General features: G+C 37.8%; 1 protein-coding gene across 6 annotated transcripts in view; it reads left to right on the plus strand.

Annotated features, from left to right (window-relative positions):
• Positions 1 to 26,952, plus strand: part of MYO6 (myosin VI) — a 100,145-nt gene that overhangs the window by 61,372 nt on the left and 11,821 nt on the right. For 3 of the 6 annotated variants that reach the window (XM_068985499.1, XM_068985497.1, XM_068985500.1), the window contains exons 18-27: positions 458 to 496; positions 2,092 to 2,185; positions 11,386 to 11,516; positions 11,602 to 11,679; positions 13,513 to 13,642; positions 15,605 to 15,695; positions 17,240 to 17,390; positions 18,874 to 19,082; positions 19,709 to 19,787; positions 20,657 to 20,820. In XM_068985499.1, coding sequence (XP_068841600.1) covers positions 458 to 496; positions 2,092 to 2,185; positions 11,386 to 11,516; positions 11,602 to 11,679; positions 13,513 to 13,642; positions 15,605 to 15,695; positions 17,240 to 17,390; positions 18,874 to 19,082; positions 19,709 to 19,787; positions 20,657 to 20,820 — 1,166 coding nt within the window. Of the gene's footprint in view, positions 1 to 457; positions 497 to 2,091; positions 2,186 to 11,385; positions 11,517 to 11,601; positions 11,680 to 13,512; positions 13,643 to 15,604; positions 15,696 to 17,239; positions 17,391 to 18,873; positions 19,083 to 19,708; positions 19,788 to 20,656; positions 20,821 to 23,510; positions 23,535 to 23,939; positions 23,970 to 25,704; positions 25,744 to 26,952 lie in introns of all 6 variants that reach the window. The other 3 variants (XM_068985496.1, XM_068985495.1, XM_068985498.1) reach the window with 2 other exon arrangements.

Consider the following 26,952-nt stretch of genomic DNA (forward strand, 5'->3'; position numbering starts at 1 on the left):
GTAGGCAGGTTGGTTTCATTTATGATAGGTGGTACATAAAACCGTTCCAATATATAGCATGAGTGGATATTTTAAACATACCCTCATTCGTAATGGAGTGTGACACAAGCTACACCCAGCTTGCCACTTATTCACATACTGGTCCGTCGATTTCTTTTTGAATGTGTCACACCTGCATTTTCTTCTTTCATTGCTTGTGTCCTTTTTCCTCATTCACCCCACCTCCAAGCCTGCATGTATGTTTTCTAGTATTGCTAATTTTCAGTCTTTTAATTACACAAGTTCTGTATATTTAAGTTATTGTCCTTGGTGTTATGTATTAGCCATACATTTTTGCATGTTACTGTCTGTTAAAGAGATGTTGTAAATGAGCATTATTGTGTGTTGAAGAGCTAATTTTTACTTATGGTGTTGTGTACTTTTGCTTTCTGAAATAATGAAATGATTTCTTCTACAGACACAGTTAAATTTGCTTCTGGATAAACTTCGAAGTACAGTGAGTATACTTAAAAAAAAACAGGGTTTTTAAATGGTCTTCTTAAACTATTATTAGTAATTATTAAAATAAGCACAGTAAACCTGGAATAATTAAAAATTTATTAAAAAAATTTCCTCATTGAAAGAAAATCAGTTTTTAAAATGGTTATCATTTTGGTTAGGTTTGTTCTGAAGACAAGTCAAATGTATATGTGCAGTCAAATTGTTTTATAAACAAAGAATTCTCTGAGTGTTATTAAGATTATCCTGTAGCTTCAGGAGAGTGAAAATAATTAGTTATTATAGAGAAGGAAGATGTAGTTTTTAGGATTAAAGACAGTGCATGTGATTCATTTTCATTTCATTTCTCTGGTGGTAACATTCAGTGTTGCACGACAGCGTGACGTGACAGTGTTGATATGGAAAAAGCGGACGTAGTATTTTTATGCCATAGAATAGAGGCAGTAGTTCCCCAGAGACTTTTTAAAAAACTGGACATTTTAATTCCCTCTGTTTGTTTAAAGAAAATTCACCATAGAAAGAAATTTGATATGTGGCTTATGTTAATGAAGCATGACTTTAGGAGAAGATTATTTTTTAAACAAATCCACAGAACTTAACTAAATACTCTTCATTTTCAAGTAGTCATTTTGAAAAGCCAAATATTTATTCTCTGTGCTATTATTGCTTAATTTATTGTTAGACTTGCTTTTGAAACCATTAAGAAATTCTCTTAAATATCTTCATTGTTTGCAAACATTTATCTCTTAAGGACGAAACTTCTTTGAAAACTAAACCTGATGAGGATTTTATTTTTATCACCCAAATAAGATGCTACTGTAAAATGACTATGTTATAGTTGTGATTTTTTTTAAAGGCTTTTCTAAAAAGTATCTAAAAGCATTTGCAGTGAGCATCATTGCTGATATAACTGTTCAGCTTTGCAGGGTGTGACTACTTGGAAGAGAAGCCGCTACTTGATGCTCAGTGTATTAGCTTCAGTCCCCAACAGCCTCGCTGTGTGCGTGGCAGTGTTCCCCTGCCTCATTCAGCATACTCTGGTGACTGACTCTAAATGAACGCCTTTAAGCATTTTAAAATACATTCCATTTAACAAAACTTTGAGACGTACAGTAGTGCAGCTCAGGGACCTATTGTATGTTTCTAAAACAGAACGATGAGAAAAGTGATTTTTGTTTTATTAATACTTTGCCCTAAATTTTAAGAGGCATAATTTTATTTGCTCATCTTGTCATAGGGCAGTTTTCTTATCACAGCAACATAGCACATAAATACATTTAAATGTGGAGTATAATCACATGTATGCCATCCTATGAAATATATTGTTTAAATATATTGAAACATTTTATTATGAAAGACTTCTTTTTACAATAACACAATTTTTGGCACTCAATATAAAACAGTATTTTTCTAACATTATTACTGTATAAATGCTTTACATTGTAAAAGTATGCTAGTTTGTTTTAAGTTCCTTAGTGATTATTTTAAGAGAGGCTCATAACTTAATGATAATATGCTCTGAAAGTTGCTGGAATTCTTAGAAAAAGAAGAATGCTGCATGTATTATGTTTTAAAGTACCTTTATTCTTCTAGGGAGCAAGCTTTATTCGCTGTATCAAGCCTAATTTAAAGATGACAAGCCATGACTTTGAAGGAGCTCAAATTCTGTCTCAACTTCAATGTTCAGGTATTTCTCTGTTTTATAATCTATGTTGGAGTGTATCAAGAGTCTTATTTAGTTCAAATACACTTTAATATATCCAGTGCATTCAGATAATTCACAGCTATCTTGATTATTTTTAAGCACAATAAGACTTTTATATTCTTTTATTTATAAGAAGAGAAAGGTGGACAAATTATTTGAACAATATTGGTGTATAGTATCATTTCACAATAATCTTTTACCTGATTGAAGTATAATTTATAAAAGCTTTTCAACTGTGGAGAACAGTATGAAGATTCTTTTAAAAACTAGGAATAAAACTGTCATATGGCCCAGCAATCCCACTACTGGGAATATACCCCAAGAAAACCATAATTGAAAAAATGTTTGTACCCCAGTGTTCATAGTAGGTGTGTGTGTGCACTCAGTTATGTCAGACTCTTTGCAACCCCATGGATGGCAGCCCACCAGCCTCCTCTGTCCCTGGAATTTTCCTGGCAGGAATACTGGAGTGGGTTGCCATTTTCTACTCCAGGGAATCTTCCTGACCTGGAGATTGAACACATGTCTCTTGCATTAGCAAATGAGTTCTTTACCACTGTGCCACCTGAGAATTCCACCCTCGGCCACCCCGCTCCCCGCAGTGTTCATAGCAGCACTCTTTACAATGGCCAGGACATGGAAACAACCTAGATGTCCATCGACAGATGAGTGGATGAAGATGGGGTGCATGTACACAATGGAATATAATTCAGCCATTAAAAAAGAATGCATTTGACTCAGTTCTAGTGAGCTGGGTGAACCTAGAACCTGTTATACAGAGTGGAGTAAGTCAGAAAGAGAAAAACAAATATCATATGTTAACTCATATATACGGAATCTAGAAAAATAGTATTAATGAACCTCTTTGCAGGGAAGGAATGGAGACGCAGATACAGAGAACAAGCTTGTGGACACAGCAGGGAAAGGAAAAATTGAGATGAATGGAAAAAGTAGCATTCACATATATACACCACCATGTATAAAATAGACAGCTGGTGCGAAGCTACTGTTTAACACAGGGACCCCAGCCTGGCGCTCTGTGATGACCTAGAGGGGTGGGAGGCTCAAGAGGGAGAGGGAGGGGTTGTTGTTCACTTGCTCAGTCATGTCCGACTTTTTGTTACCCCATGGACTGTAGCACACCAGGCTTCCCTGTTCTTACCTATCTCCCAGAAGTTTGCTCAAACTTATGTCCATTGAGTCGGTGATGCCATCCAGCCATCTCATCCTCTGTTGCCCTCTTCTCTTCCTGCCTTCAGTCTTTCCCAGCATCAGGGTCTTTTCTAATGAGTCGGCTCTTCACGTCAGGTGGCCAAAGTATTAGAACTACGGAATCAGTCCTTCCAATGAATATTCACAGTTGATTTCCTTTAGAATGAACTGGTTTGATCACCTTGCTGTCCAAGGGACTCTCAGGAGTTTTCTCCAGCACCACAATTTGAAAGCATCAATTCTTAAGTGCTCAACCTTCTTTATGGTCCAGTTCTCACATCTGTACATGACTACTGGAAAAACCATAGCTTTGACTATACGGACCTTTGTCAGCAAACTGATTTCTGCTTTTTAATATGCTGTCTAGTTTTGTCATAGGTTTTCTTCCAAGGAACAAGCGTCTTTTAATTTCATGGCTGCAGTCACCATCTGCAGTGATTTTGCAGTCCAAGAAAATAAACTTTGTCACTGTTTCCATTTTTTCCCCATTTTTTTGCCATGAAGTGATGGGACCAGATGCCATGATCTTCATTTTCTGAATGTTGAGCTTTAAGCCAGCTTTTTCACTCTCCTCTTTGATTTTCATCAAGAGGCTCTTTAGTTCTTTTACACTTTCTGCCATTAGGGTGCTGTCATCTGCATATCTGAGGTTATTGATATATCTCCTGGCAATCTTGCTTCCAGCTTGAACCTCATCCAGCCTGGCATTTTGAATGATGTACTCTGTGTGTAAGTTAAACAAGCAGGCTGACAATATACAGCCTTGACGTACTCCTTTCCCAATTTTGAACCAGTCTGTTGTTTCATGTCTGAAGGGGATATATGTACAATTATGGCTGATTTGCATTATTGTATGGCAGAAACCAACAGAACATTGTGAAGCAATTTTCCTCCAATTAAAAAATAAATTAAAAATAATTCAGAAAACCAAAAAAACTCTTTAGCTGTGAACCCAGACCTCCTCTGTGGTTGCTTTCTGTGGCTTTCTTTCCACGGCCTTCTCAGTCCCACAGCAGTTCGTTCCCCATGTGACTGGGTCAGGTTTTGTCCTTGCTTCTCACTCTACTGCTTATTAAAAACAAACACCACAGTGCCCTTGAGAAAGGACAGACATGGCCAGGTGAGGGGTAGAGAGTGACAGTTTAACCAAGTGCAGAAAAGTTCCATGGGAGCCAAGGGCATTGTGCTGTTTTCAGTATTATTTTTTTTACAAGTAATAGAGTGAGAAGCAAGGACACCGAAACCTGACCCAGTCATGCAGGTCAGGGGCCCGGGACTGTTTTCTTTATCCTGTGCCCATCCTCCGTCCTTCTCATACCACCTCTGCCTCTCGCAGGGCACGGCCTTTCCCTCCTATAAATTCAGGCTTGGGACACTTCCTGAAACCCTCTTGCCAACCTGACTCCATTTATTGCTCCTCTTGGCGGCAGATTTATTAGAAAGCTGAGGTCGCTTTCGTTTCGAGTGCCTTATTTATATGGTCTCCTTTCAAAACCCTGTACCTGATATTATATTCTTTGTAATTTATAATTTTATAGTTATTTCTTAAAGAGCCCTCCCCCAATTATATAAGCTTCAGTTCAGTTCACTTCAGTTGCTCAGTCGTGTCCGACTCTTTGCGATCCCATGGACTGCAGCACGCCAGGCCTCCCTGTCCATCACCAACTCCCGGGGTTCACTCAAACTCATGTCCATTGAGTTGGTGATGCCATCCAGCCATCTCATCCTCTGTTGTTCCCTTCTCCTCCTGCCTTCAATTTTTCCCAGCATCAGGGTCTTTCCAAATGAGTCAGTTCTTCACATCAGGTGGCCCAAGTATTGGAGTTTCAGCTTCAGCATCAGTCCTTCCAGTGAATATCCAGGACTGATTTCCTTTAGGATGGACTGGTTGGATCTCCTTTCAGTCCAAGGGACTCTCCAACGCCACAGTTCAAAAGCATCAATTCTTCAGCTTTCAGCTGTGTCTACCCCTGTCGATGAATGGTTTTCTCCTCATCTGCATGGAGAAGGTGGGCAAGGCAGATTGGTGCTGTTGTAAACTCATGATCACTAACCTTCAAAGGGCTCTCATACCCACCCACCGAATTTCCCTGGCCAGCAGGTTTTGTTTCTCCCCAGAGACCAGTCTGACTCACCCTGCCCTGAACCTTTGCCAACAGGCAGCCTCACCTCTTTTTTACTCAAAAGCTGAATGCCTGTGTGCCGCCTGTGTGCTTACCTGTGTGCTGCCAAATATCTTTACCTGCATACCTTCCCTCCTGATGGAAAGTAGAAAGTGCCTCTCTTCCTTATTGAGACTGTATTGTTTTGGATTCATCCCTCCCTGCCTTCTCAGGAACCTTGAGTACTGACGATCTGTACTGAAGCTCTGAGACGGCCTCTCCCTCTGAACCTCATCTTCTTTCCCTCTCACCAACATTTCCTTCCCGCTCCCTCCCCATCGCTGGCCTTACTTACTGTTCTCCAGGTTTTGCTTTTCTCTCCAAGAATATTCTCTTCTCGCTTTCTCAGTTTCCTGCCTTCTACTCACTCTTGAGCCCAGGAGAAATCAGCTTCCACCAGGGTGATTCTGGGTAGGATCTCTGGTGATCCTGAATTAGGTGTTTCTTTGCAGACCTTATCTCAGTGGACTGCAGCAGCGTCAGGCTCCGCTCTGTCCCTGTAACATCGCCTTTCCTTGGCTTCTAAAACAGCATGTGTCCCTGCTTCTCCTGAATGCTTGGCCATTCTTGCCTGCTCTGCAGGGTCGTCTTCTTCCACCTGGGTATCCCTTGTTGGGGCTGTTCTTCTCACTTCTGTTTGATATGACTTTCTGTGGAGGTGAAAATAATCTGTACCCGTGTTGTGCAGTATGGCAGCCACTAGATACTTGTGGCTGTTGAGCCCTTGAAATGTAACTAATATGAGTTAGATACTGAATTTTTAATTGTGCTTAATTAAAAAAGATTAAATAGTCACACGCGACAAACCTAGACAGTGTATTGAAAAGCAGAGATGTTATTCTGCCAACTAAGGTCTGTATGCTGCTGCTGCTGCTAAGTCGCTTCAGTCGTGTCCGACTCTGTGCGACCCCATAGACGGCAGCCCACCAGGCTCCCCCATCCCTGGGATTCTCCAGGCAAGAACACTGGAGTGGGTTGCCATTTCCTTCTCCAATACCTGAAAGTGAAAAGTGAAAGTGAAGTCGCTCAGTCGTGTCCGACTTCGCGACCCCATGGACTGCAGCCTACCAGGCTCCTCCATCCATGGGATTTTCCAGGCAAGAGTACTGGAGTGGGTTACCGTTGCCTTCTCCGAAGGTCTGTATAGTCAAGGCTATATGGTCTTCCCATTGGTCACGTACGGTTGTGAGAGCTGGACCGTAAAGAAGTCAGAACACCGAGGAACTGATGCCTTTGAACTGTGGTGCTGGAGAAGACTCCTGAGAGTCTCTTGTACAGCAAGGGGATCAATCTTAAGAGAAATCAACCCTGGGTACTCACTGGAAGGATTGATGCTGAAGCTGACACTGTAAAGAAGTCAGAACACCGAGGAACTGATGCCTTTGAATTGTGGTGCTGGAGAAGACTCCTGAGAGTCTCTTGTACAGCAAGGGGATCAATCTTAAGAGAAATCAACCCTGGGTACTCACTGGAAGGATTGATGCTGAAGCTGACACTCCAGTATTTTGGTCGTCTGATGCAAACTGCTGACTCACTGGAAAAGTCCCTGATGCTGGGAAAGATTGAGGGCAGAAGGAGATGAGGGTGTCAGAGTATGAGATGGCTGGATGGCGTCACCGATGCAATGGACATGAACTTGGGCAAACTTTGGGAGAGGTTGAGGGACAGAGAGGCCTGGCGTGCTGCAGTCCATGAGTCAGACATGACTGGGCGACTAACCACCACCACCACCAAGTGACATGTGGCTAGTGCAGCTACAGAGCATGTGTCCAGCAGCTGCCACACTGGACGGCCTAGGCATGTGTTCTCAGTCTAAGGCTCCTGAAGCCCCCTTCCATGTGACCTAAGGAGTGTGTCTTTTCCTCCTTCAGATTTGCTGCGATATAATTTGACATGCAGCACCGTATAAGTTCGAGTTGTGCATGTGTTGATTTGATACACTTAGGTATTGCCAAATGGTTACCACCATAGCATTGGCTCAGTCCTGTTGGGCCACATAATTACCACTGCTTGCTTGTGGTGGGAACATTTAAGATCTTCTCTCCTAGCAAACAGTGAGCCTTAGGACTCCCTAATTCAAGCTGTCACCTGGCTCTTTGCTGAAGTTCCTTAACTATCCTCCTTACATCTGCTTGGTCTGTTCTCCACATACGTCCAGAATTACTGCCTTACAACTCACACCTGAGCATGGCTCTTCATTGCTTGACTTCTTTTTTTTTTAATTTTTAATTTTTTAATTTTTTTGTTTTTTTCATTGCTTGACTTCTGACTCTGGTTGGGGTGAAGAGCAGAATTCTCGCAGCTTGTGAAGCCCCTGTGGTCTGGCCTGTGGGCCCGTTTGCCCCTGTTTCCTCTCTCTGCTCTCCAGTCGCTCTGGCCTTCGTTTCAGTCCCTTAAATGCCCTGTATTCCCTCCGGTCTCGGGGCCTCTGCATCTGCTGCTTCCTGTTTGATAAACTCTCTTCTCCCCTTTGTCTTTGTTGTTCACGTCTGGGCTTGGTTGTCCTTTTCCTCGTGAAAGCCTTTCTTGATGCCCCAGCAAGGAAGGGGGCCCGAGTAAAGGGTGCCAAGCACTTTCATTTCAAAGTCACAGATTTTATTTAATTTCTCCTTTCTCTCATCTGTAAACTCCTGAGAGCAGAAACCGTTCTGACTTGTATGCATGTTCCTGCTTCCTGGCAGTGCAAAGCATATACTAGATTTAGTAAACATGTGTTGAAGGAAATACACAGGCTAGGAAATAAAGATTTATTCTTGACTGATTTTAGCAAATACTAGAAAGTTAAATATGGCAACCCACTCTAGTATTCTTGCCAGAGAAATCCCATGGACAGAGGAGCCTGGTGGGCTACAGCCTATGGGGTCGCAAGAGTTGGACACAACTTAGTGACCAAACCACCACCACCAGAAGGTTAAATAAATGATGTCTGTTTAACTCCTACATATGTATAGTTGTGTTTTTGTAATGTTTTCTTCAGATCATTTTTGCCTGGAGTCTGGTTATTTTCCTCATTTAAATTTCTCTGTAGGATTCGGTTAGCCTAACGTAATATCGTTTACTTCCTACTGAGCATCCAGTGTCCTGGCAAGTCAAGTGTGTTTAGATTTGCACTATGCACTATTAGATTAGCAGAATGTGGGCTCACTCATGCCTTAGCTGGGATTCCTCTTTCAGTAAGCAGTTCATTTTAACAAGATATGTTGGCAGTTTAATAGATGCCACCAATTCATACTGGTTTGATTTTTTTTAATAATTGCAGTAAAATGGCTTAGAATTGGTAATTGTATGACTAGGTAATGAGAAAAAGCAAAAAAATTTATCAATAACGTAGAAATAAAAATAGTTGTGACGCTTTTAAAATAAAGACATCTAAGATTGGAATTCTCCTTTGCCTTTCCATTTCTATTTTTTTCCCAATTTAAGGAGAATAATTAATTTAGGACAGCTTTTACTAAAGGGACTATCTTCTGATCAGCCAGCCCCAGGAAAGTAGCGGAAAGGAAGAGAAGGCAGGTCTTCCTGTAACGTGGGGGCTGTGCTCCGTGCATGGCAGCAGAGAGGGTTCTGGGGATGGCCAGCCGGGACTGTGCCAGGAGGTGCCTCACTTGACTCCCCTGAGGAAAAGCTGGGCATGGGAATCTCTAGAAGGAAGGGTACTTGGTTGGGTGATTCTTATATTTTTAAGCCTCACAATATCTTTAGAGTAAATTAGCTTCAAGTGTGGAGAAAGCAACCACAGACTTGGTAATTTGTTAAGCTCCATGAAATTCTTAATGAACTTCTGTGAGCCGCTTCCTATGTTGTCTGCAGTGGTAGGGCAAGCCAAGGGACTCAGACGACGCTCACACTTCTAAGGGTGCTTCTTTATTTGATGTACATGGGCAACAATTCTGACAGTCCCAATTAAACCTTACTTTTATTTCTCCAAACAGAGCCAGAGCCTCAATCTAGTTCTGGAAATTTCTTTCCATAAGAACAACTGCCTTTATGTGTTCCATTATATTAAGTTAAATTTAATATTATATTTAATTTAGAATTAAACTTTATTTTATGATAATATATAACATGTTATATAGTAGTAAATATTAATTATATATTGTATATATTATATAATTATATTGAAAATTATAATAGTTATATATGTTCACTATAACAAAAATTAAATGGTACAGAATAATATAAGTAAAAAGAAGTCTCACTTCAAAAAGGTGACCATTTAACTGTGCCTTGAGCATATTTTTTATACTTGCTAAAGCTCTGCCCTATTATTTTTAATTAATATATCATAATCTTTCATATGATTGTAGTATAATTTGATTATTTAAGTTATTTCTGTGTTTTGTTTTACTAGCAATGACCCAGTGAATTGATGTGTATCTTTGCCCACATATGTGACAAGTTGTAGGATAGATTCATAGAAGTGAAAAATCATCAAAGTGATACTGTTATTACCATTTAATATTAATAATATAATGCTTATTCCAAATTGCCGTCTGAAACCGTGACACTGGTTTACTCTCCCACTAAGAATGTACATGCGTGTTTTCCTACTAAGTATTATTGGGGTTTTACACCTTTGCCAGTCAGATTAAAATTCAATCTGATTGCCTAGAGAGCCTCTCTTTCCAGTGAGATTATTTTAAAATAAAAACCTACCCATTTAAGAATACTTTATAATTTTATTTTGCCAATTTAAATTTTTGACCAGCAGAAATTTATTTTGGTTATAAGGAGTGAGGCACAGATCTGATGTTATCTTTGTTTTCCTTATGTCTAACCTTTTGTCCTAACACTTTTTATTGAATAATCTTATTTTCTTCATTGATTTAAATAGTCCTGTAGACTGAAATCCACGTCTTTTTATAAACAAACGTCCTGGTATTATCAATAGTTGACCCTTTTCTTATGCTGTTCCTGCCATGAAAAGCTCACACTGACTCAAGGCTCAAATTAGTCATTTACTGAAGTTATACTGAATGTCGATAGTCATCCTGTAGACTCTTCACCCCGGTAGACTAGCTCCTTTGAGAGGTGAATGAAATGGAGGTCTTTAGAGTGACATAGTCTTCTGTCTTCTCCATTTGCTTCAAGCACTGATGAGAACCAGGAAATATGTTTGACTTCGTCTTGGAAACTCTTAATCTTATTCCAGAAGTAATCTCAGAACTTGGAAAATAGCCAAATGCAGGTCTTTGCCTTCTATACTGTGACCCAAAGGTTTCCAGCAGAAAAAATAGATACAAACTGCATTTGAATTTTCAAGAGACCAGTAGTTTATTTCTAGAAAATATAGTCAAGCTAGTTTTACTTTATTTTCATTTTCTTGCAATTTATTTTATTTCTAGTATTTTGCCTTACACACAGGGACACAATGAACATCACTTGTAGATATCTTCATTTATTTCTGCTGGAGAAATCTGTGTCATCACTAAAACAGAAAATATGCATGTGTTTAAATTTGACAGATTCTGTAGCACTGCTCTGAAAATCCTGAAGCATCTTTTATTTCCAGAAATAGTGTATTAAAAAGTAATTTCCCCTCACAGTCTTAGCAGCACTAAATATTATCAACATTGAATATATTTTAAAAGGCTAGAGATGAAATTTGGTTGCAGTAGTTTTTAGGTGGTGGATAAGGTGGGAACATAAACATGATGTAAGTATGATATTTTCTATGTAATATTTCATTGCAGATAATTTCTGTAAATTACCCCTTTTAATTTGTAAAATTTTTTGATCATTTGCAAATTATCTTTGGACTTCTGTACGGTGATTGGCAGTAAAACTTGTGTTTGTTTATGAATCTAGGTATGGTGTCTGTCTTGGACTTGATGCAAGGCGGTTTCCCATCACGAGCTTCATTTCACGAACTCTACAACATGTATAAAAAGTATATGCCAGATAAACTTGCAAGATTAGATCCAAGACTATTTTGTAAGGTATAAATACTACCTAAATTGAGATTTATTAGCTATAAACTCTTTCTTATTAATTCCTAATAGGCATTTAACTTTTATTTTTCAGGCTCTTTTTAAAGCTTTGGGCTTAAATGAAGTCGACTACAAGTTTGGGTTAACTAAAGTATTTTTTAGACCTGGCAAGGTAAATGCATTTTTATTTTCAACTGTAACATATTTAGTATGGACAGTTGGAGTCAGTGAATATTTTTAAGTGTTCAGTGATTTATTTTATTCTTAAATTAGATAATCGCTTAGAGCATGCATATATATATATATATATATGGGACACACATACACAACATTTTCCCGCTGGTGAGAAGTTTCCAATGTATAGCACTCTATAGAGGTTTTGTTTGTTTTTTTTCCCTCTAGCTTTGGAAGTATTGGAATCAGAGGATTATTCAGTTGAATTTTTTACTTAAAATAAGGGTTAACCAGGAATACTTCTATTTTAAACAAGTTGAAAGGTTTTCTAAAACATTGATTCGGTCTTCAGTAATTAAAAGTTTCACAGTACTTTTGAGTGTTCCTTGTGAGAACGAGATCTGTTAGAGCATGACAGATGTATAGCATATAGAAAATTAGACTGGAGTGTGTGCTGACTTCTGCCAACTCATAGAAGGGATGGCTGTATGCATACTTTTGTACTAGTACAGTTTTCTTAGGCTACCCGTAGTTTTAGCATTTACAGATCCTTGCACTGGTCTTGTGCTATGATACAGAATTGAGCTATGGAATATTTCATGACTAAATACATACGATGCAGAAATACTTACTTCCCATTCACAGTCTATTCATAGTGTTTTCACCATTCTTGACTTCCTTAATATTGATTGAATATTGCTTTTTCATAATTTTAAACACAATTATTATTATGTAATAGACAACTATACTTGTTTGACTAAGCAAAATCATTCATGAATATCACTAGTGCCTTGAAGGCTAAATTTATCAGATATATAAATCTGTTTCACATTTTGAGGCATGAGATGAAATCTGTGTAATGCATTACCAGTGTATGCCCTTTCCTATGAATATTTTTACTGCAGAAAACCTGTATCATCTCTTATCAGAAATGGAAGCAAATTAAAATGAATATATAAGTATTCATAGTTGGCTTAGCTGTAATCATACATATTTATCAGAAACTCAACATTTCTTATTTCAGATCTGTAATAACTATTTTAGGGATTTATGGCTTGATAGAGAAGGCACTTGGTTTTATCTGCCTCCAGAAAAATTAATCAGTCAGAAGGACACAGTGCAGGCACAGGACAAGTTTTCAAAGATCTTTAATCCTTGTTACCTTTAATTTTGATTATAAGAAGCTGTTATTTTGATAGGTGTGTGACATCCTCAATATATGGTAGTGGGATGTTCGGTAAAGGATAGAAATCAATATGTAATTTGGTGGTAGACTGTGAAAATAATGCATTTTGTGACTTAATAACCTAATAGATGTTTTATTTGTGTTGTCTGTCTCTTAGTAACAGTTTCTTCTTTCTGACCAAAAGAAGGATGGGGTTGGGAGAGACACGGTAGTTTTGGTGGCACCCCATTTTATAGAGCTGACCTTCACTTGTACAGTTATCTGGGAATATGGATGAGCCAGTTCAGAGATATATTAGACTCTTTTTCATTCTCGCCATAAAACCTTTTTGCCCATCATCTATAATGGTCATTTAAGATTTTTTCTCCTTCTTTCTATTATTGAGTCTGCTAACTAGCAATGAGTAACTCACCCTCCCCGTAACCTCTACACAACAAGTCCTGGAGGAAGGAAGAGAGGGCAGCAAAATTCAGTCACGTGTGTCTGGGTTTGCTGTGAAACGCCACTGAGACATGTCTGTGTAACGGGCTTGTGACCCCATACAGAAAGCTAGATTTTGATTTGTATTCTGGTTATTTTGTATCTCGCTGTCTGTTTAAGCACATCTGTCTTTTGATATTATTAGTCAATTATTTGATTTCCCAGTTTGCAGAATTTGATCAGATTATGAAGTCTGACCCTGACCACTTAGCAGAGCTGGTCAAGAGGGTCAACCACTGGCTAATCTGCAGTCGCTGGAAGAAGGTCCAATGGTGCTCGCTGTCCGTCATCAAACGTAGGTGTTTTCTTCCACTCTCAGACCTGGAATTATGTTGGAAACGAGCTGGTTTGTGGAATGTTATTAATTTGTCTCAGTGGTGAGAGCCAGGCCACAGGGACTGTGTCACTCACGCTGCATCCCTGGTTCCTCACGTAACACCTTACATGCAGTATGTGGTAAATTAGTACTTGGGGACTTTCTCACTTTCTTGAGTGTGTGATACTTAGCTTCTTTAATCACATGTATTATAATTAACTTCATCTTGTTCTAAAAATTCTATCTCACTATCTTGACTCCTTCCCTCTCTCCTCTGCGCCCCTCTCCCCTCACGATACCCCAGTCTCTGGGACTTAAACCAGAAGTTTTCTTTCCACCCACATGGCATCACCAGAATACACACTGAAAATTTCAGCTGTATTGTCTCTTCTTTCTTGTCCCTGAAATCATGCCAGTCACCAAATTCTGCTGATTCACCCTCCAAACTGCGCATCTTTGCTCCTTGTTGCCACTCTCTTCGTGGAGCCCCTCTCCCCAGCTTGCATAGTGACTTCAGCGGCTCCCAAACTGGTTTCCCTGGCTTCCCAGGCTTATCTTCCCAGAGTCTGTAATTAAAAGGCTTTGGTTATGTCTTTTCTTTAATACAGGGCAAAGTCTAAAGTCTTAGAATGTTACAACAACTACTTATCTCTGACCTAAAACAAGGATGAGGGACAGAATAATTGCGGGTTACCTGATGGTGGTGGTCTATGCAAAACCTTTAGTCATAGGGAGTATTGTCAGTAACTTGATTAAAATTTTAAACCCCCGCCCAACTTTCTACCTTACCTGGAACAGTGCTAGAGGCACAGGAAAAGGATTCAGTACATTTCTGCTTACTAATTAAAAAAAAAAAATTCCTTTGACCTAATGAGAAGGAACCATACAAGCAACATGCAACCATGAGGTCTTGTTAGTCAATTGTAATATAAATAAAAACAAAACTATAATAAAAAAGATAACAGAAGCTGTTTCCCCATCAGTTTCCAACTGAAATATGAACATACTTTTCACTATAGTTAAATGCTTTCAGCTTTAAACATTGTATTATGATGGAAAACATATTTTATTAACATTATTTCTACTATACTATTCCTTTGTAGACTGTATTGTGCAGTGGTCAAGTCACTAAGTAGACAGAATCGTTGCAGGATGTTAATGGGGAATGTCTCCAGGTCAGATTAGTCTAGGATATTCTGAGTGACTGAAGTTAAGTAGAGTCCTTTGTGGTAGGATCCTTAGAGGCCACACTCAGTATGTTCATTGTGAATCTTCAGAAGGAGGCATAGCAGATAGCTTTTCCGGAGTTCATTTGACAGGTGAATCCTTTTTTCAAGACACACCTGTTGGGCTCCCGTGGTGATACAGTGGTTAAGAATCTGCCTGCCAATGCAGGGGACACGGGTTCAGTCCCTGGTCTGGGAAGGTCCCACATGCTCGGAGCAGCTGAGCCCATGTGCCACACTACTGAGTCTGCACTCCGGAGTCCGCTGCAGCCACCGACGCCCGGGCAGCTAGATCCTGTGCTCCGCTGTCCTGTTGAGAAGCAGCTACAGTGAAGAATAGCCCCAGCTCGCTGCAGCCAGAGAGCTCACATGCAGCAGTGGAAAAAAGTGCACCCAGTAAAAAAGGAAGAAGACACACGTTCTAACATTTCCTAAGCCAGTATCGCATAGGACAGTTTGGGACACATTACTGTAGTGTAACAAGGAAACAGCTTATTTAAACTGTACCCTTAGCCAGATAGTTGATATGCTTTTTGTTTTAAGAAGTTTAAGGGACTAAAGAATTGTGCCAATTTTGATGTCTGGTATAATACGTTCATCAAGATGTTTATGTTTCTTGAGAATTGCTTTGTGGAAATGAGTGGTTTTTAGAAATACTGGAAGTCTAATTTAAGGTAAATAATTTTCTATCATTATATTTTTCTCTTACCCTTAGTGAAAAACAAAATAAAATATCGAGCTGAAGCCTGCATTAAAATGCAGAAAACTATTCGAATGTGGCTTTGCAAAAGGAGACACAAACCTCGGTAAGATGAATAGAGTCTAAAGAATCCAAGATACCTGTCTATCCCTAATATAAAATGGTTATAAGGTCAAAATGAAGAGCAGTTTGCGTACTCAGAGTTTTCTTTTTCCTCGTGTTCTTTGTAAAAAGATGTGTTAGTCTGTTACTTATTGGATATTAATTAATTAATTTCTTCACTCATTCATTCATTACTTGCCTCATTCTGTAAAAGGGTTTGAAATAGCATAGATTCAGTTCAGTTCACTTCAGTCGTTCAGTCGTGTCCGACTCTTTGCGACCCCATGAACCGCAGCACACCAGGCCTCCCTGTCCATCACCAACTCCCGGAGTTTACCCAAACTCATGTCCATTGAGTTGGTGATGCCATCCAACCATCTCATCCTCTGTCATCCCTTTCTCCTGCCCTCAATCTTTCCCAGCATCAGGGCCTTTTCCAAGGAGTCAGCTCTTTGCATCAGGTGGCCAAAGTGTTGGAATTTCAGCTTCAACATCAATCCATCCAATGAACACCCAGGACTGATCTCCTTTAGGATGAACTGGTTGGATCTCTTTTCAGTCCAAGGGACTCTCAAGAGTCTTCTCCAATACCACAGTTCAAAAGCATCAATTCTTTGACACTCAGCTTTCTCTATAGTCCAACTCTCACATCCATACATGACTACTGGAAAAATCATAGCCTTGACTAGACGGACCTTTGTGGACAAAGCAGTGTCTCTGCTTTTTAATATGCTGTCTAGGTTGGTCATAACGTTCCTTCCAAGGAGTAAATATCTTTTAATTTCATGGCTGCAGTCACCATCTGCAGTGATTTCAGAGCCCCCAAAAATAAAGTCAGCCATTGTTTCCACTGTTTCCCCATCTATTTGCCATGAAGTGATGGGACCGGATGCCATGATCTTCGTTTTCTGAATGTTGAGCTTTAAGCCAACTTTTCACTCTCCTCTTTCACTTTCATCAAGAGGCTCTTTAGTTCTTCTTCACTTTCTGCCATAAGGGTTAGACTAGAGAAATGTAAACAATATAAGAGATTGGAAGGAGCTGTTTTATTTTGATTATTTTAGTGACTTGAGTTTATTAGTAAATGTCAAATTGACATTGTTTTTAAAACATCTCATTAATGTTTTGACCATAATTTTCAAGATTATCTGTGGGAATTATACTGTATCACTGTAAATTTAACCTTTATTTCTTATTTGATTCTTTTATTATTAATTTAGAAATTTTAAACATGGAGGTCTGAATAACTGTTCATCTATAACACATTTTCAAAGCAATTACTCTTTAAAGTTTTTCTGTAGTTTGAATTCTCAAATTCTTCAGTGTAAGTATAGAAGTCTTAAATCTTACTGACAGATATTAATGTCATTCACATCCATACTTGATGATTTCTTTTACCCTCAACAAGAGACCTTAAAAAAAAATATATCGCATAACATGAAAACAGAAGTATTCTGTTTAGTCATATTTTTAGCATTTAATTAAAATGAAAAATCTATTTGTATGATTAAATGGTAGAATTAAAGTGATACGGTATTATCTTTGCAGCATTGATGGCCTGGTTAAGGTGGGCACACTGAAAAAACGGCTCCATAAATTTAATGAAGTAGTAAGTGCATTGAAAGATGGAAAACCAGAGATGAATAAACAGGTCAAGGACCTTGAAATTTCTATTGATGCTTTAATGGCCAAAATTAAGGTATGTGGTTTTAACCCAAATGACTTTTGACTTTTAAAAACAGTTTAATATTTTTTGTTACTATATTGAAATTTTATAGAAAAATGTCCTTTTTTAAAAAAAATACAGACTGTTAGATGTGTTGCATCTCAGTGATAAGTGATAGTCATATTATTTTCTCTACTCTGTGTTTGAAATTTTTCATAGCAAAAAATTAAAGTGAAGAAAATTTTTGTGCAGTTCATTTGTTGCTAGGAAAGATTTTTCCAAAATATTAACTAAAATATTACACTCTTTTGGTAAGCTTTTGCAAAATCATTACAGAGAGAAAATTAATGCAAATTGTTTTATTTTGTTTCATGTTTTTCTACTTTCAGAAACTAATTTTTAAATTTTAAAAGTAATAGTCTCAATAATTTGGGGAAAATCTCCCCCGCTTCTTTACCCCTCACACTAACACATTCACCTGTATACTGTTGCATATTCCTCTCAGTCTTGTTTTATATGCACATATTTTTGCACCATTCTTATAAGGTACATTTTATTTCACATTCCTATCATTATGTTATTGCCTCGTCCCTATTATTAAATTATTTTCATGTAGGCTATATCATAAATTACTTAACTTTCATGAAATAACAATTAATTTTCTCCCATATTTTGTAAGAAAAAAAGCGAGAGGGCATCTTTGGTTTTGATTTTTGTTTGATTACTAGTGGGATTGAAAATTTTTTCTTTGTGCTTGTTTGTTGATTATGTTCGTCTATTTGTATCATTTTCTGTTATATTTTAGGGCCTCAATGTTTTTCTCATTGACTTTCATAATTCATTGCAGTTATGTGAGATACAATATCTTAAAGTGAGACTTTTAGATATTTTCTACAGATAATGATAAATCTTGGAGTAAGAATGGAGAAAGAAGTCGAGAGAAAACTGAAAATGCTTTGGATAGCCTTAGCTGATTTTACAGATCTGTCCAGAGCCACCCCTGTTTATGTGGTATTAATCAATTAAAATCAACCCAGCCACATTTAAGAAAATCATCCAACAATTTTGGGTATAATGATAATTTCTTAAATATTCCCAATGTATTATTTGATCCTTAATATTAAAGAGTAGTAAATTCTGGCAAAATTAATCATATCTTAAAAAATAAACTTTAACTACAGTATATTAGTTTGTGCACAGTATACTCTAAAGATACTTGATTACTTGATAGGAAGTAGACTCAAATTTTGTTCATAGAGATAACTTAAAATTTTAAGTATTATTTAATATTTAAGCAATAAAAAGATAATGGGCCTCCTGCTTACCAGCTTTTTCAGTTTTGCTGTGTATGTGCATGGTGGTTTGTTTTCTTAATTGTGGTGAAACACATACCATTAAACTTATCACTTTAACCAGTTTTTAAATGTACAGTTGAGTGGTGTTCAGTGTGTTCTAACTGTTGTACAACAGAAGAGATAACTTTTTAAGTGCACGTCCATTGTATTCTTTCTTTAAGTCCACGATGATGACAAGGGAACAGATACAGAAAGAGTATGATGCTCTAGTTAAAAGCTCAGAGGTCCTTCTCAGTGCATTGCAGAAGAAAAAGCAGCAGGAGGAAGAAGCAGAAAGGCTGAGGCGCATTCAAGAAGAAATGGAAAAAGAAAGAAAAAGACGTGAAGAAGATGAGCAACGTCGAAGGAAGGAGGAGGAGGAAAGGCGGATGTAAGGCATTTATGTTGTTGCCTTGGATTAGAAACTGACGCCATAGTGAACTCTGAAGTGTTGACGGTGGTTAATGAATATTCTTATCTGTAAAAGTGATATTCTTATATTTAAATACTAATTTTAGAAGAAGTTTGAAAATGGAGAAAGTAAGCTCACTTTACAATAATATAAAATGATTTTAATTATAATCTGAATTTTGGTTAAGCTCACACCTGAGGATTTCTTAACTTCTTTTTGAAACTGACTTTCATATTATTTTATAATCTAGGAAAAAACTACTTCTTTGCAGTTTTAAAACTGATAAAATTTTGGAAGCTTGCCATAATAAGGCAGACAGAAGGAATATGAGTTGTCTAATTGGAGAGGCAGTGTGATCAAGACCTTACAAGTAGGCTTAGTAACCAAGTTAATCCAGAGATGTTAAAGGTTATGGAATATAATCATTTCTTTTGTTTCTAAAGAGCTGCTATCAAAGTTAGATTTTATTTTTCAAAAAATAAGTTAATAATGTAATAGTCAGGAGGTTAATTTGACTTCCCATTTTGTAACATTTATTTATTCTGAAGAGTTTCTTATTTTCTGTTAATTTTTGAAGAGTTTTGTAATTTTTTTTTTTTTTTTAGGAAACTTGAGATGGAAGCAAAGAGAAAACAAGAAGAAGAAGAAAGAAAGAAAAGAGAAGATGATGAAAAACGTATTCAGGTCTGTACTTTCTAGGCAGTCAGACTGAATTCTTACTAAATAGAATCTGCAAAACTATAAAACAAAAGAAGATCTTCATTTACTAGATAAATTGTCACTGATATATCCTAGCGAGCAAAGGCAGTTTCAGAAGTGGTTATAGGAAGGGACTTTGGAGCTAGGGAAGTGAGTTCAAATCCAGCCTCTCACTGACAGAAATTGTGATATTGCAGGAGTTACAGTGAGTGACTGTGGGCCACAGTTTTCTTTCTGGAATGGAGATAAATAATAATTGTGAGCATTAAATGAGATAATACCTATTAAAGCATTTAGAACAGTGCCTTGTTTAGTAGGTATTAGTTTGTCTTCATTCAGAGGGGGAAAGTCAGATCAGCATTCAGTCACAACATAATTATCTAATATTTTAAAATGTTATTTTATAACTTTGTAGATGATAATATTAATAGGTTAGGATTAAGATACTCTCACTACTGCCACCATCTTTAAAAAAAAAAATCCATGTCTGAGAATAATTAATCCTGTTTTGAGTGTCAGTCTTGGCTTTCTGATTTATCCTGAACACAACCAAGACTTTAAATTCCTGAAATCTGCAGTGTAGGTGTTGGTATTCAGGTCACACCAAGGCTACTGATGTGATGTTTGGGAGACTCATATTCTAGTGATAGAATGGCGGATTCTTACTTTGGGGCATGAGGAAACATTAATTGTAATATAGAAGGGGAGAAGATGGTAGATTTCTGGTTAAAGAGTATGTATTTCTTAGTTTAAAAAAAAATGAAAAGAAAAACGTGTATGGAGCAAGTGTGCACAGTGAGGGGGATGAGCAGAGAGAGAGAGAGGCCCGGCGTCAAGGCCTTCTGTGCCGGCAGGCAGAGGTGGAGGCGCAGCTGGCCCGGCAGCGGGAGGAGGAGACCCAGCAGCAGGCGGTTCTGGAGCAGGAGCGCCGGGACCGAGAGCTGGCGCTACGTATCGCCCGAAGCGAGGCCGAGCTCATCAGCGACGAGGCGCAGGCCGACCCGGCGGCGCTGCGCAGGTACTGCGTGTGGGCCGGGGGCGGGGCGGGATGGGGCACGCAGGTGGGCGGGGCGCCCGGGTGGGCGGGGCGATGCCGCCTGGGGAAGGGCGCTGCTGCGTTACTCACCTGCCGCCTTGCCTCTCCTTCGACGGAAAGGGGAGCAGGGGGAAAGTCACGTTGCCTAGGTCTTGGTATATTTGCCACTTAAAAATTATTTCTATTTACTTTTACACTTAAGTCAATGAAACTGTTGATTTCATCAAGCTGTGTTGAAAATGAAAACTGCTATTTCAGTTCATAAGTACTTAAAGGAAACATCTTGGTCTACTCAAACTATCAAAGAATATTGTATAAAGGGTAGACAGTTTTTAAATATCTGCCACTAGATACTGGCATAAAAATGGTGAATATGTTATAATCCAGCTTAATATATTTGAGGCTGGAATGTATTACAAATTTTTCAAATGTATCATATACCCTAACCCCTGAGAAATTTTACACATACACATACTTTTCCCTACTGTGATTTAGAATAAATAAGATTTACCCTTCCAACAAGGCAGCTTAATCACATGGAAATAACTTTGCTCCTCGCGTCTGAATTATCTCTAAATAGTGTGGAGTGTGGAAGTGTCAAGTCAGTTTATTTCTCTTCCTTGGCTGTCTCCTTGCAACAAAAATTTGGAACAATGGACCAAAAAGTGTTAAACAACAGACAAGTTACAATTTCAGCTTAAGCAGACACTCCCAAGGGAGTCCTCATCCTTCCTATCCACCCCTCTTGGCTTCCCTGTTTTATTCTTCCAGTCTCCCCCTTTTTGTTAAGCCTGGTTCAGAGTAGGGCTTGTACCCACCACCAGTCAATGAAAGGGAATGCAAGTAGGCATACCCTCAAGGCCGATTGACGATTTCAAGTTATATAACAGCGGACTGTGTTGCTTACGTCTTCCCATAATTCAGTCTGTTAGATTAGTTGTAGAATATTCATCAGCCCTTACTGGGCTCCTCATGGCCAAAGGTTACTTGGAGAAGCCTCTGTGGTTCTTTTGTATCCACTGTGTTAGTAGGGTGCCTATGCAGGAGTTGCAGAGTCTCTGTGGTTATCTTGTAGCATCTGTGAGCTCTCCTAGGTGTGCCTGGGATGGAGTTTAGAAATCAGATTGCATCCTTTTCAGCCAGGCCTCCCCTTGCTGCCCATGTCTAACTTCCTACTGAACAGAGAAATACAGAAGTTCTTGCTAAAAGTTGAAGGAAGGGTGTTACTATAGCAGATTCATTTTTTAAAATATAGAATGTACAAACGTTCGTTATTACTATTTATTTGTAAAAACAAAACTCATTTGTGGAATTCCTTTATGCATAAGTACCTATGTTGTATATATATTGCGGGCCTGTGTGTAACCATACTTTTCAGAATGTCCAAGTGCTGTTTATGACAAAATAATTAAAACACAACCACTAGATGTTGCTATTTCCTTGTGAAAGGTAGAAAATTTGATCTACATTGGAACAAGGCAGTTAGATTTTATTTAGTTGAAAACAAAGACAGGTAAGGAAAAGGGTATGTGAAGTTGCCTTTGCATGTTTTGTACTGAGTGATTATATTGGGGAGCTCTGGAGCTTGAATTGTACATGAAAGTTATATTTAAATAAACTGAATAGGCCTATGTGTTATGATAATTGTTGACCTCATTGGTTTGGAGCCACTCTTTGGGCTCTTAATTACTAACATTCTTACTATAGCTAAGTGAGTTTGCTTGATACTGGCTTTTTAACTGCAGGTTCAGCCCAGCTGCAATTCAGTTCCTTCCATGTGCCTCTTGGTGATGTGTCTGGAGCCTTTGTGGATAACCAGCTAGTGGGCTAGGCTGGGTTCCCAGTGAGCCAAGGCTGGCCATGGTGTGTGTGAGGAAGTTCCGCACTTGACAGAGCTGACATTATTAAGGCTGAAGCTCTTTAGTGAAAAACTCTTTAATGGAGCCCGTGTTAGTATTTATGGCTTAACTCTGTGTTTAAGCATTTGAAATATTTAGCTCTATCCAGTGTCATTCCGTGTACTATGAATAAGATACTAGCTCATTCGTGGACTCCTTCCCATCCTCAGAAAGATGCAGTTCATCCAGTGTGAGTGGTCTTGGATAGAGTGGACCATTTAGGAACTTTAGCATAAGGGATGAGGTACCTATGATTTAAATTAAACGGCGTTAACTGGGTGATGAGATCACTACGAGGTAATTAGGAGATACGCAAGTAGTTATGACTTGAACAGCAGAAGAGTTTTAGTTCTCCTGTGGGATAGCTGTAGGGATGATGTCCCCTTCTTGGACTGTCCCTTCAGGTCCTTTCTGCCAGCTGTCTTCCAGGAAGCTTTTCCCTACCCTCGGTTTCCTGTGAACTCCTCCACTTCTGAACCACCTGGTTATTTTATACACTGTACTCCAAGCATTAACACTTTATTGTGGATGATGTTCTCTATGTATTTTCCCATGTTTGATTATTTTATCTTACTCCATGGGCTACAACAGTTTTTGAATGTTTATGTTACGTTAGTTAGCGCTGAACTCTTTCTAATATGTTTATGAGTAAGAACCTAAGTAACTCTGTTCTCAATATATGGCATGAAAATGTTCTTGGGATCTGTGATATATTTAAAAATATATATGTAGATAGATTCTGCTGCAGTAAACAATTTCAAGTTACTTTTCCAGCTTGGATTTCCATCCAGTAACTAAGTAAGAATTGTTTCCTACGTATGTAATGTATTTCAAATTGTGATCTCATTTAATAACACTAATGATCCTTGATGCAAAGTAATGATTTCACATTTATATTATCATTTCTAAATTCTACTAAAACCGAACACAAACCCCACCTGAGTAATTTTTAAAAATCTAGATATAATATATTCACTCCTTAATTTTCACAGAATGCCTTTAGTTTATCCTTTTCTAATCATTTGTAACAAAGATTTAAAAACATTAATATTCTGAGTGTTCTCATACATAGGTTAAATAGAGATAATGGAGTTTTGAAAATCAATTTGCAAAGTCACTGAAACACAAATTTGGCACAATCCAGATTTTCACAGTTCAGAATTGGTTATGGTATTCACTAAATTATATGTATTCTTTTCGCAGAATTAATGGAACAAGACGCACAATGACACCGTATGTCATTTCCCTTTTAAAGTTGACTTAATCGTGTAAACTTTTTTTTCTCTTTTTTAATGGGTTGTGGATACTTTTTAGGAGAGATATTTTCCTCATTGAAGTAAATTTTATGTCATTATTACTATCATCATCATTACTATTTTTCCCAGGAAAATGTTTAATGCTCCTTTTTGGTGTTCAGTCACAGTAGTTTATGATTTGGTTTCTTTCTTTGTGTTTGGTAACTTTGTTTAAACTTTAACACCCATTTTATGTGTTTTTAATTTCCCTTGCTGATGTCTTTATAGAAGTAGATATAGAGATATAAATAAGAATAAACAAAATATTTAAAGTATTTGAGTCATGGCAGATAGCTGTCTTTCAGTATGTGTAATAGTTTATTCTGCTAACACCTAAAACAGCTCATAATTTGAAGTTTTGTATATGTATTGCTAGCTGTGGTACTCGTGTATCTTTTTGTTATGCAAATCTCCCCACAGAGAGAATCTAAGTAACATTTTGGGATATACATATACATTCTATGCATAAAATATATACTTTTTGCATATATTTTTGTATATGTGCTATATATATAAAATTTGGAAGTTTGTTTAACAGCTTTTATTTCTCCAGCTGTACCCTTTATAGTGAAGGTTCTTAACTCTATCGGATCCCGGTACCAATAACAAATGTTTCATAAATGATGCAACCTACTTTAATAGTTTTCTCTAAATAATACACATAAAAGAGAAATAAAAGACAGTAGTCTATAATTATTTACTTCATTACATTTTATTTGTTTTAATATGAAAGTGCTGACTCTCAACTATAGAAAAACAATAGTAGTTACTCAGATGTTTTCACATATACATAGAATCACCATGAATCTACCAGTGCAACTTGATGTAAGAAATTGGTTTGAGTCAGTTAAATGCCATGAGATCTCCTTTATGATCAGGGCCCGGCTCTGAGCCCTGAAGCAAACACGACCATCTTCTTTTCTCTTGATTTTTGCTGATTTATAAGATTTTTGAGGTTACCAGAGTCTGATGAATAGAATGAATGAATGATTGATTATGAAGGAAGAGAGCAAAACAGGAAAATAAAGTACTAATGAAGCTGATGAATATGATTACATGAACCTTCCATTACACAGCATTAAGCAGATTTTGAGAAAAGTTACAGTCTTCTGGTTAATAAAAAAAAAGTAAGTTTTTGCCTTTGGGAAATGTTTATCCTTGGAAGGTCAGAACACTTCTGATCTTTAATTTAACAAGTGCTTGATGCATTTGAATTTTTTTAGGCATGCTTTAATTTAGAATTTTAGAGTTTTGAGCACATCAGACTCTTATTTAAACTCTGACACAGTCAAATAGATCATTTGGTGTACCACCATTATGCCCTAATTAATATTTACCAAGCAACCCCAGTGCAAAAATCCTTGTACAGATTCTGAATTCCGCCAAGTTCCCTGTTTGCATGTAGAACATGCTGATTATATTCTATACATAAAAATATCACAGAAGCATGGCTCTCATTATCCAAAAGTTTCTACTGCAAAAATGAAGTTCAAATACCTTTAACTGGATTTAAACAGAAATTTTGTTGTATTTTATGGCTACAAAAAGTGTATTACCAACTTTTGCAAAGTAAAATAATAGTGTATGGTTACGAAAGCAATAATCTTATTGAAATTTTCATTATACTTTTGTATAGTTGTCTTATATAACTTGTAATATTATTTTTCTTATAGGGAGCAAATGGCGAAAGAGATGTCAGAAATTTTGAGTAGGTTAGTGCAGTGTAATTTGGGGAGATCAGTGTCACATCAAAATCGTATTTTCATCACTTGGACCAGAACCTGTTACATAGAGTAGCCTGTTCTTCCCACGTAAATTTCCTGTACAAGTTATGTCACTCTGCCCTCTTGCCACACTAACGTAGAAAAAGGTTAAAAAAAAAAACAAACAAACAGAGCTCCTGTAAATTGGCCTTTTTCAGTGGGGATACGACTGGTGTTCGGGCAGGACTGTCCCTTGTTGCCCGTGCTGTCGCGCTCACCTGGGACCCCACCAGTTCAGTCTGAGTCGGGGAACCCTTCCTGTCCTTGTGACAGAAGGGACACTTTGAAACGCCCCCTGAGGGTGGTGCTGCCCCCTGACTGAGACCCACTCTGCCTGGGGAAGGAAAGAGAAGTGAGGAAGCGGGTGGCCCAAGGCCCCCGCCCACCACAGGACAGGGATGGAAGACCAGGGTGGAAAAGCTGAGCCACCGAGGGATAGGGCTTCCCAGCAGGATCTGGTCCATTATCACCTGGATACGAATCAATAACCTTTTAACTTTCAATTCTGAACTTACAGAGCTAATTGAAAGTGTTCAAATTAATGTTTTTTTAAAAAATCAAAGTCAATTTTGTCACTGCCTTACTCTGTTGTTCACATGATTGTCTTTATAAGAAGTCTAAATAATTGGTCGTTGAAAGTGAACCTTCATTTTCTATCTTAATACTTCCAAAGATGGGGGGAGCATTTAAGTGAATTTGATTTATGTACTTCTTAGGATGCTGAATATGCTTTTTAGCAGGTGTATTTTTCTCTGAGGTAATATGAATTAAAAGTTGGTAACAGTAAAACCATATTTCAAGCAGTAATAATTTGAATTCAGTGTGATTTTTAGAAGTATCAAAATACATCTTATGTATATCAACATCTCATATATATTCTGACCATCTATAAAGCTGTATATTGTGTAGAATCACTTTCTCTTTCAAAAGGAAAGAAAACAGCAAAACCGCATAATTTGAGCTGCCTTTCTAGAAAAGACTGGTAGAAGAGCTAGGAAGAAAAGATAATTTTTTGGTTAAACTTATTGAATGGTGGTTTCAGATTGCAGAAAAGAAAAAACAGATATTTGAATAATGTTAAAAGCATAGTTTATTGTTAAGGGTAATAGAGAGAGCTTGCTGACACACAGCTGGCTTGTTTTGAGCAAAGCATTTAAG

This window comes from Capricornis sumatraensis, chromosome 13 (assembly GCF_032405125.1).
Source record: "Capricornis sumatraensis isolate serow.1 chromosome 13, serow.2, whole genome shotgun sequence".
Classification (NCBI taxonomy): domain Eukaryota; kingdom Metazoa; phylum Chordata; class Mammalia; order Artiodactyla; family Bovidae; genus Capricornis; species Capricornis sumatraensis.